Raw genomic sequence first — 12,215 nt, forward strand, 5'->3', positions numbered from 1 at the left:
TGGAGCTTTCCTTCCATGGACACATTGGTCATAGTGCTGAAATTATTGGAGTGGTGGTGATGTAATTGTTGGTGGTTCACCACACATCTTTCTGGATCCAAAGGTCCGTAAACCTCATTGGGCATTTGATACCCGTGAAAGATAAATGAATTCACAGTACTGAGAACTCAACCAAAGTTCGATTTTTGGAATATGCGGATATCTCTTTGGCCTCCATCTGCAACTACCACAAATCATACTGTTTTGTCAAATCGGTCATTTCATCTGCCCCAAGTTCATAAAATGCATTTGTAGTTTATTAAGCAGAGTCTCTTAATAAACTGTTTTCTAACGTTTCTTTCTACATTAACTAATACCCAAAGGTGACAAAGTACTCTAGAAAAGACCTGCATAAATAAAACCGATGTGAAGTCTGAGCTCATGAAAATATTTCTCACTGGGTGTGAATCTTTGCCTAGAGACTTTGGGAGAACTGATGTGGCCTCCCAGAAATGCAGATTGGCCGAAGTATAAGCAGAAATGATTACTATTTAATTCATGGCTTTACAATTGGGTACTTCTAGCTCCTAATATATCCCAGAGATCCCTTTATCTCTTGAGTCTTTACTTCAAGATAAATTTCTAACCTGATTTTAATGTCCATCTTGTTGATCACTCTAAAGATAATTGTTTTTTTTCTTGAGTGCTCTACCAAAACCCTGTTGTGCCTTAGAAGGAAAAAAAAAAAGGTCTAAAAAAGTGGTCACGGTAGAATCACCAGATTAATACTTGCACTGACAAGGACACCCACTGCTTAACTGGTTGCCAAGGTTCTGGCTGTAACCACCAGTCATCCACCAGGGACATTCACTTCAGACACAAACGTAGAGGTAATCCTCAATAAAGACATTCGAGTAATGTACAGTTACCATCCTAAGCTTTCAACCGCAAAACTTACTTTGAAATAGGAAAAACGGATCCAAAACAGGAAAAAACCCATTGTGCCAGGCTGCAGTAAAAAGCAATTGAATAATTTTCCCCTCCTCTGAACGTCAAACCTGATGGACTAACAACTAATTAAGTAAATGAAGACGATCACAGAACTGAGGATTTGCTTGAGAGATCACGTTAGGCTAGATCTTGCCCTCCTGGACCCAATCAACAAAATACTCTTCCAAATTAGCACCTTCCCTGATCTTTCACCTTAGTCTCAAAGCACCACAGATGCCAGCTAAACAGATTTTAAGCTCCTCAAATTATACTGTTACCCGGGAAGATGGGAAAAGGTGGTAGTCTGGTTTATGGTTGTGGAAATGTTTTGGCGGCTTGGGTGTACTTTACATTTAATAGTGTCTGACATACCCAAATTGTGTCAGAGAAAATTTACTAGTTTAGCAGGGCACAGAGGTTAGTGCTGCAGGTATACCATATACTCCCAACATGTAGCAGATTTCTAGGTAGGATTATAAACATGGCTCAGCCATAGGTCATTCAATTATTCCTGTGATAGCAGTCTGTCCACCGTAAAATTCTCTTAGCAGAATATTGGACTAGAATTCACAAGGTGTGAGTCGGAGCCAAATTTGCAGCTAAACATACAAGAAACTGCACAAGAAGAATTTGTTATTTTAGTGCAGTCTATGGTCCTCGCTCAAATAAATTGGAGAGAAGTACTTTCTGATTAAGTAAGCATGTTGTAATGGTATTAAGTTGTAGAGGAAAGTATTCTAGAATTGGCTATAAAAACGGTGAAAAAAACTTGTAAAGCCCAGACCAAGTGCTGTACATTAATACAGAAGACCCCCACTAACATTTTATACCAGAAAAATCAGGTTAGAGGAGAGGAAAAAAAAAAAAATATGAAGCCTTTAGATCAAAGCTCCATATTTATGGTCATTCCACCAGCAGTCACAGAAAGTAAGGGGGGGTCTGGCGGAAACAACAAAACTCCGTGTTCAGCACTATTTAATCTATGTTACGTTTGATCCCTTACAATCCCCACGCATTGACACCATCAGAAGCCTTTGAAATCCATTTATGGCATTCAGTGTACATATTTCGTGTATCACTCTCCTTTGTAGACCAATAAGACATCTGGTTTGAGTGCAAATATTTCATTAGCGACCATTCACTGACTATTTGGAGCAACACATTTTTTCACAAAGAAAGTCTCTTCAGGGTATACATATAGCTGTGAAAATACTATGCAATCAACATGACACAGCTGCACTGACATTTGTTGACTGAAGCGGTACATACAAAACCACTATTACACGTCTTACATTAAAACTAGATAGTGCCAGTTCCTAAGAACTATTGAAATGTATACTCCTAGCAAGCAATGTCAATAGGCAGCTGCAGGACAAATGATCTCGAAGGCTTCATGCAAAATTACAAAGCTATCCGATCTTTAGCAGAAAGTAACCAAGCACATTGTGCAACAGCAATTCCATGCTATGTTCACAATCCGAGAACTAAATTCTATCTATAGTAAGGGGTACACGTAGTTGCAAAGGCACAAACCAATAAAGCCTCACGCTGAAAAGGAAATTACTGTTTTTTTTTGTTTTTTTAATTAGCATACATCAATAGTTTGTCTAAAGTAGCTTTAAGTAAATAATTCCGATACGGATAATAGATGCATATAACTGATGTCAGATGGTACTTTTGCTACACCAGCCTGAGTTCAATGTGCCAGTTTCCATCAGTGGCCTCAATCGGGAAAGAGCATGGACGCATCCAAAAGCCAAATATTTCACATTATGCATCAACCTAGAATTCCCTTTAAAAGTGCCCGTAAGCAAACATCTTCTGTGTCACCTAAACCCAGTTTGCAAACTTGTAAATTTCAATGTTTCCTGAAGGACTATTTGACTTTTGCACACCATCATTGTGTTAGCTGGAATCAATGGCCTTCCTGGGCCTAGGAACTGCCAGCTGGCCACCATTACAAATACTCCCTCTCCTAGCACTGGGCGGTGTTTATAACAGACAAAGTTGAATATTCAGTTCCCTTGTGAAACACAATCTTTCGTACGGTTGCAAGACATGGTTTCCTGCACTCAAATTGACATCAAGTCACCAAAATGCCTGCAGATACGACAACACATTCACCCTTTAAACATCCTTTTCCCGCCTTCACAAGGCTACCAGTCCCGTCCGGTAGAAATGAAATGAGAACCACAAAAAATAAACAAGGTTCGAGGAGACAATATACAATTTGTTCCTCGCACCCCCAGGACCGCGTATTTCAAAACTTTCAACACCAGCCATAACTGAAGCATCAGCTTTCGCAACAAATAAAGCCACGTGAAACACTTTAGGAAGATCTAAAACTTTAGAAAATTGATTTTCAAACTTACCACCTTTGAGACTGGTAAGACTTGCAGAGCTGTCAGACTGAGAACTGCTGGCACCTTCACCGTCCGAACCAGATTTGACCCGTTTTTCTTTTCCTTTAAAGAACGTTTTGAAATTACTGTTAAGTCATTGCGTGATTTTTGTTATCTCTACTCTGAAAAGTTAGGTGAATATTATTAATATTAACCATCAGTAAACTGAGAGGATTATTAGCAGCTTCTACTGTAGTAGTTTAAATATTGAACAAAAAGGTGACTGGCACTGACTGGCCTAATAAGGTTAGGACATTTCCAAGTGAGCTAGTATCACTAACAGGAAGCCTGTTCTCATATTTAAACTGATGCAAGACCCCAATTTAGATTAAAAAAAGCATACCCATAATGCGTTACACAGCAGTGCAGGCTATAAAGAAGTGGAGCACTCAGAAACCCACACTTAGAAGCTGTCCGTTTTGTCTGCCTGGAGTATAGTTATTTTGTAACCGTTATTTTGCACACAATGCCACCTCAGTTTGGAACAAGCCATATGCAAATCAGTCTTAACTCTGCTCCAATGGGAACAGTCCAGCCCAAACCACCAAGGTAGGCTCTCCCTAAGCCAGAACACAAACATCCCAGGACAGGTCTCACCTTAGTTGTGTCAGCCAGGTATATCTTGGTTACAGTGAGACAATGTGCAGGGGACCCTTGTCTGGGCATACCTGCCCCACTTAGGTTGACACAGTAAAGTACACAAACAGTGATTGAATGTTTGAATTAACCTCAGCCACTAATTAGTCAGGGCCACATTCCAGTCCATTGTTATTTGCCAGACCATACCACCTTAGTTTGGACCCAGCTGTTTGGACTGTTCCCATGAGGAACAGAGCCATGGCTGATTTGCATATGGCTGGGTTCAAATTAAGGTGGCACGGGGAGCTAGAGAACGACTGGTTAGGGTGCTACCTCGTGCTATTTGCCAGTGGTTACATTTCAAGCATTCCTCCCATCACCTTTTGTGTGCTTCTCGTATGCTTTTAAGCACACTCATCAGGTACACTGTTTATAAAGACTACAGAGTTTGAAAAAAAATGTCAACAAAACCAAGAACTCAGTATGTTAAAAAACAATGAGACTATGATACAACAAAATTGCTGTAGTAACTGACCCAAAAATACTTTCAGGTGCTACACACCTCAGTACAAAACTGACATTACAAAAAACTCACTAACTAGCACATTTATTAAAAGAAAGCTTCATCACACATGCTCTGTGCATCAAAAAAAAAAAAAAACGTAAAGCTCTGAATAAAAATTTCGGAAGGCATGAATGAAAGGCTTCATTGACGCATAAGGGTGATGGGAAGGGGACAAATGTGGGTATGAGAGAACCTGCTGCAGCTCAACTCTAAAGCATATTTGGCAGGAGGTTGCGGCAGGGGGTGAAGGAGTGCAGACCATCTCTTCCCTATACCAATCCAACAAAATTGACTGACTGAACCAAAATGCCAGTATCTGTATCGAATGAAGAGCCGAAAAGGCATGGTGAGTTTCTGGTTATACGCCTTGGCTTAGTATTTGAAAGTGATTTTGCCATGCACAGCTGGCTATTTCTCCCCTCTGAACAAGAGAAACCTAATTGGCCTGCGAAACACATATATCCTCCATCCCTAGATCTCGCTCCGTGTCTCTCCCCTCTCCTCCCTCCCCCCACCCCCCACGTCGCTCCGTCTCTCCTTTCCCCCCCCCCATGCGCGTCTCTCCTTCCCCCCCCCATGCGCGTCTCTCCTTCCCCCCCCCCCCCCCATGCGCGTTGCTCCGTCTCTCCTCATATCACACTGGTAGAACAATTGTTATTGTTTATAAGAACATTAGGCTCAGATTCATACAGAATCATGACGTAATATCCATATGTTAGCAACAAGTCCAGCTGACTCCTATTCTAATAATGTCCCAGACCATAATTTATTGATTAAGATTATTTTCGACTATCCAAAAGGGATACTGTGCAGTTGGGCAAAAGACAGGAAAGATCTTGTGATTTCTAAAATGACACCTGAAATCACCTTAAACCTTAAATTCGGACGATATATAAAGTCACAGTGGACACGTGTTTTGCAGGTATAGTCATGCCCATGGAAGAAGAAAAAATCCATGGAGAGCTACAGTCCAAAAAAGAAACTGTTTTAAACATCTTTAAAACGTTTAGAAGACAAAATACTGCATGTCATTAGAAGAGGGATCCAGTACCCTCTAGAAGGGTCTTCAGGTATCCAGGGCCTTAATGAGAGAAACCTGAACAAGAAACTGTAGTACGTGCACTAGCAATAACCATTGCCCAAGATTTAGTACAAACACGCATAGACTTTTATAAGTATATACGCAAAATCAAAATTTGCCAAAACCTTTGCGGAAACTAAAATGAAAGAGAAAAATGATCCACCAACACAGGAGTATGACCTTACTGTGGGAGATAGAGACACGGATGACTCTGGTGAATTTAGATCTGGGAAACAAACCATTGGAAGTTACTGAAATAGTTAAACCCCTTGGGGCGGGCCTGACAGATAAAAGACCACCTTCCAAGTTTTACCCAGCACTACCAGCAGGGAATAAAATAGATTTATTTGCGGAGCTGGTCATTCATGATCTTTATTAAAAAAGAATTGGAAAGAGTAGAACTTAACCATACCAGAGAAACCGGCGCTGCACAGACTTCAGATGGAAACAATGGTTGAAATCAAACCCGCGGATAAAGGTGGAAACTTTGTAATACAAAATAAACAGGATTATGTGAAAGAAGCGATGCAGCAATTGTCAGATAAAACCTGTTATGCACATGCTATTGGGAACCCAGTAATAAAACTGAAGGAGGAGATACATTTGTGTATCTTAAGGTGGGAAGATCAAGGCCTCATTGATCAAGTAGGGGCAAAATTTTTGTTAGTGGAACATCCTGTAACTAACAATATACTTCCTCCCTAAAATTCATAAAAATTTGCAACATCCACCAGGTAGACCTATAATATCAGCCAAAGCATCTCTATTAGAACCTATGTCAGAATACATAGATTTCTTTCTAGCACCCTTGGCAAGAAATTTGAACTCCTATTTACGTGACACAGGAGACTTACTGTTACAATTGGAAGGGATACCTTGGCAGGACACCTATAAATTAGTAACAATGGATGTAGTTTCGCTTTACACGAACATTGAACATCAAATAGGAATCCAGGCATGCAAATTCTTTCTCAACCAAAGGAATATACGTTTTTATCAACACAATGAGATGCTTCTGGAAATGATTAACATTTGTCTAACGAATAATTATTTCTTGTTTAATCAACTGAATCTGCAAATTAAGGGCACGGCAATGGGTTTTTCTTTTTCTCCCAATTTTGCGAATTGGACAATGGGATGGTTTGAACAACGAATAGCTTGGGCAGAAGAAAACGAGATTTACCAACAAAAAGTAGTGACTTGGCTGAGGTTTATTGATGACCTTTTTCTTATCTGGGATGGTACCGAGTCAGAATTTGATGAATACTTTAAGATCTCGAACTCTAATGTAGCCAAACTTAAATTTCACCTACAACATCAGTGCGACACGTGTGACATTTCTAGATACAGAAATGTATGTTAAAGAGGGGACAATTCAGACTTCATTGCACAGGAAAATAACAGCTACGAACTCCATATTACATGCTAACAGTTTCCACCCACCACAAACAAAGTGGAACATTCCCTACGGTGAATTTCCACGAAGAGCCGGAAGAGTGAGAAGCACTTGAAATTAGCGGAGGAGAGATTCCTGGCAAGACAATATCCGAAAAAGTGTTCAGCTCTGGCACAGAAACGTGAGAAACAATCAGAGAACAATTAATTCATGGAGGAAACCAAGCCATTAAACATCCCAAACAACAACAGCTGAGGTTCATAACATACACAGAGTGCCACACAAATTCGTAAAATCTTGGAAAACCACTGGGCAATTTTACAAATTGTCCCAATAGTGGGGGAAATTATGGGACAATACCCATTGATGACTTTCAGAAGAACAGCAAACTTAAGGGATAAATTAACGCACAGTCATTTCCAAACTACAAAAGCAAACTGGTTACAGAGATCTGGCTTTTGGAAATGCAGCAGCTGTAAGGCATGTAAAATTGGGGTGAACAAGAAAGAGTACTCAACAAATAATGGCATGGAGAGAGTGATACGTAAGCACTTGAAGTGTAAAAGTTGATTCACAGTATATGTGATTGAATGTCCTTGTGGTTTGAAATATGTTGGCAGTACCATATGTGAGAATAAAAAGCGAATTTTAGAACGTATTAGAGCAACTATCAATATAGATAGGAGCTATGCAACAGCGAGACATATGGAACAGAAACATGATAGCAAGTGGGAACTCATGACATTCTATGTAATTGATCAGGTACTAAAATCAGAACGTGGTGGGACAGAAAAGAAATTGCGTCAACTAGAATCCAGACATATACTTGATATCCGATCTCTCACCCCGCTAGGTCTAAATCAGGATGAGGAGTTATTTGTACACCTATAAGGGTTGTCATAGCTCATAAGATGTTGCCATTCATTTATTTTATGTCATTTTCATCAATTGATAAGATGCCTTCTTTCCCGTTGTCATTTGTCAGATAAACATACAATTTTGGCGCTATCAATATAAGTTGACTGAAGGAATAATACCCAAACATTAATCTTCTTACATCAGAGGTGCAGGATTTAGTGAGGGCTGTGTTTAAAAAAAGATAACTTTGGGGATTGTGTTATTGTAGGTAACATGCAATAAATGACTATGAATCCAATGTGAATATAAATTAAAAACTGAGGGCCCCTATATTTTGTTACCACACCTCAGAAATTGTTTTGAAGTCTCCATTAGTCGGTGAAACAAGATTTTATGACATTTAAAAATAATTTGATTCAATGAAATGCTATAAACTACATATACCACAATGCAATGTGGAACTTAGTGAAAAACACTTTGGATTGTAGTTAAAACACTGTTACAATTTGGTAAATGTATATAGAAAAACGTTTAATTTTTCTTTGTTAAAGTCTATATATTTAGTGATGTTATGGAGTAACCCTTGATAAGTGGTGTAACTGGAGTATTTTTTCTGTTACTTTGGAGTATTTTATTTCAAGCGCCGAAATTAGCACACAGGAAACACCTGTGAACAAGGTCTGGTGAGACCGAAACGCGTCAGGGGATTCCTGTTTGTTTATGATCTCACTAATGTATTAAAAGTGAAGGTATTTTTGGCACAACGACAGAGTGCGGGTTTTCTCTTGCTAAAACAGAAAGAGAATCTTGTTTTCTGAAAATATGGTTGTCCTGCCTCAAACAAGCAACACCGGAGAATTAAGTGCACCGTAACACGCAGATCAGGACATCTTTTCTTATATACACACACCTATACACAAAAAACCTAGAAGTGACGCAATTAAACATTTGATGATTCAGGAGGGCTTGCAGTCTTAAATGTCTTATCTGAAACTCTTCTTCCAGCCCTACCCATGCGCTTTACAATGCTTCCTGATGAATTGAGAACCATCGTCCATCCATTCTTTGCTATCTGTCTTGTTCACAGGATCTTTGGAGCCAACAGACAGAGCAGAGGTAGGAATAGTTACTAGCCCAATACTTTGGATCCTACACAACTCTTACCCATATTTGCTAAGTAAGCAGCCTTAAGAATCAGACATGAATGTACCTGAGGAAGTCTAGTCGATATTTGGAATATACTGCAAGGGCAGGCACACCTGTATGTAGCCCCATTTCATGAGGGCAAAATTAGGATCAACAGCATCACAATAGTGCACTGAAAGGCCTTTGGCTGGGCTGAAAGATCACCCTATGGATGTATCTGGAGTTCCAGGTCACCTCGAACTCCCAGCCCAAAAGGCAGTGTTTCAGTGCTTTGTGTCCACACTATCAATGGCATCGATATCAGTTTCTTGATGTGACAATGGACAATATGCAGCACTACAGGAAAGGTTAAGGAATTTGGTGAAATCTTCTGTTCTTTTCTCATGTAACGAAGTACCCTGTGTGACATTTTGCCAGGAATTTCTTTAACACTGGGTGCTAGAAATCTCAGTGGTGAAAATAAAATTAAAGATTTGGAATCATTACTAGTGGAACAAGTGACCCCTCTAGAAATGCATACAGATGCGCTACAATTAAAACAAGGAATTTAAAAATTGTGTACACAGAGAGAACAGCTGCCAATCTAAATGGTTGCTACAGTAAATCTTTTGTAGTGGTAGGCAACAACCACATTCAAATAATTAAACAGGGTGTACAGAATAAACCAAAAGACTGGCATGGAAAGAGAAATCGAGACATTCTAGCAAAGTTCCACACTTTTAAGGTCAAGGTGAAGGTCAAGAGAGCAACACAATAGAAACGTCAAGTCTCTGAATGCTCTCAACCAAGATGTTCCTAGGTTTGATGGGCATCTCCCATAGACCCTAAAATGGACTACAATGGTAAGAGAAGACATTCTGGTTATTGATGGATTGTGCACCAAACCCTGCATAAATTACTAATGTTTACAAAAAAGTGATTGATGGAATGCTTGCATTTATCTCAGCCACTTGAAATTTCTCAGGCCGCATCCCAGTCTAATGTTATTTTACACACTATGGCATATCAGTTTCGACCCAACTATGCAAATCATTTTTGATAATGCTCCAATATGAGCAGTATGCCCTGAACTGCCAAGGCAAGTTCCTCCTGAACTTGAACACAAGCAGCCCAGGACCAGTTTTGTTCTAGGTGGGGTTCAGGCAGGTATAGCTTGATCCCAGTGTACTTTTGAGTTACTAATATAGTGTCATGGATCTCTGGGGCGGGTCCCAGATGATTGAGCCGATCGGCCCAATCATTTGGGTGTGATTACTGCCCAGCCTCTTTGGGGGCTTGGGTGCAATAGTATTTCAAGGTCAGCCCATGCACCAGGTTTTAATAGAAGACAGAGTGATCCTCTATTGTTTTGAGTTCTGAAACTGGTTAGTCCTTTTGGGGCAAGAAGCTCCACAGGGTACCTTTCAAGTGCGGATTCGTTCACTCTGCCATCTGAGAATGATCACAAATATGTTACTAAACAATTAAGATTTTATCATCAATCAACATGAAGGATTAAACTTTAAGGGCGAAGATCTGTCATTTTGTTTGAGGGAGTGAGATGGGACACTTCTGATCTATGAAGCACCTCTGAAAAATAGATTCGGTCACAATTTCAGCACAAATCACACCTTCAAGCCCATTACCCATCAACTAATAATGTTGGAGCCCTGTTTTTAAATCACAAATCAGTACATTTTAGGTTAACATTCAAGCAAATGTAGGCACAATATAGAGATCAAAATATTTGTTACACACACACTTTACTCCAGAATGGTTATCCAAGACCACGGCCAGCAACAGTCACTGAATACTCTGCCAAAAAGGGAGGGCTACTGATTATGCATGACCCTCTGTTGCCAGACCCGGTGTTGAATACTTTCAGACTAATGATATGGGACAAGTTTCTGCAGTAGGAGTATGGAATGACAATGCATTTACATGGGGGAGGGGGGGTCTGCTTAGGAATGGTATCCAATTTGGATGCCAGGAAAAGGAACAACTCAAAAAATAGCATAAAGCCAAAGATTAGAGACACTGCCTCAGGCTGTCGAGGTTAGCCAGGTCAACATTCTAGCCATGAATAAAGTAGAAATTACCCTTTGTGCCTACAAAATAAGCCACATACATGGGAACAAAGTAGGTACTACCCTAGAATGATGGAGGGCCAAACAAGAAAAAGATTACATAGAGGACAATCAAGCTTATACATGGGTGTGGGCACTCCAATAAGAAGTTTAAAGGCATTTTATGACTTCCGTCTATAAAAGCAAACCATTTACATGATGCAGGTTATGAGGTCTATTTGGAGAAGACATGCACTTTTCGGCACTGTCAACAGAAAAGAAACAGCCCCTGTAGGCCCAAGTTTGTTAAAGTCTATGCCTCTATAAAACATTTATGTTACACAAGTTCCAGTGGACCGGATGGGTACTGGGAGGGCTGGAAAAAAAAAAATCCTGGACAACCTTGGAACCCCCAAAAGAACATATTTTCAGAGGACACAGGAGTTACACACACTAGAAGCTATCATATCCTTAAGTGAGGGGGGGATTTTAAAACGTAGCACTCAAATACAGACGTGTAACACTACATTAAAATTCTTGGCACAAGACAGGAGACTGCTCTACCTGTTTGCATCACCCCAGTCAGTCTGATTTTTCTCATGGGTCTATGCTCTTAATAAAGCCAGACAGGTGGGCCATCTGGTTGAAAAGGGTAGCAAATAGTAGATACCTGTGGTTTAGGTAACACTGGATGCTGAGAAAGCCTTCAACTGGGCAGACTGACACTCTTTAGGTCAAAGCCTACCAAACAGTGGAGCTGTCTGGATTGCGAACATTCTGAAGGCATCATGGAAATGTATTTCGTGTGCATTACTCACCACTGGTTTTGTAACTTCCATTTGCTTGCTTTAGATTTACTGGCCGTATTAGTTTTAGGCTGCCCCACTTGGGTTCAATCTTCCCTATAGAGAATAGCCTATATACTGCATTCTTCCACAAGCACTCACTGAGTGACCAAGCCTTTATATCTTGTTTGCATATGATCACTTTTGCTGTGATTTCAAAGACATTGGTCAAATCTCAGGCTCTGTCTTCCAAGAGAGTGGTGATTACTATTATTTTTCTAACTTTAAAGCGAGATGCTTTTATGTGCCAATCTGGCTGTAAAAGCAAAGGTGTTTTTTTTAGGTTTTTTTTAGCACACACCAAAATGTATGTGTCTGTAGAAGTACTG

The 12,215-nt window shown here is 40.0% G+C and overlaps 1 protein-coding gene across 1 annotated transcript in view; it reads right to left on the minus strand.

Annotated features, from left to right (window-relative positions):
* Positions 1–12,215, minus strand: part of LDLRAP1 (low density lipoprotein receptor adaptor protein 1) — a 223,418-nt gene that overhangs the window by 58,927 nt on the left and 152,276 nt on the right. The window contains exon 6 of the mRNA XM_069223923.1: positions 3,342–3,434. Within this exon, the coding sequence (XP_069080024.1) occupies positions 3,342–3,434 (93 nt within the window). The remainder of the gene's footprint in view (positions 1–3,341; positions 3,435–12,215) is intronic.

The sequence above is a fragment of the Pleurodeles waltl genome, chromosome 3_1 (genome assembly GCF_031143425.1).
Source record: "Pleurodeles waltl isolate 20211129_DDA chromosome 3_1, aPleWal1.hap1.20221129, whole genome shotgun sequence".
Lineage (NCBI taxonomy): Eukaryota > Metazoa > Chordata > Amphibia > Caudata > Salamandridae > Pleurodeles > Pleurodeles waltl.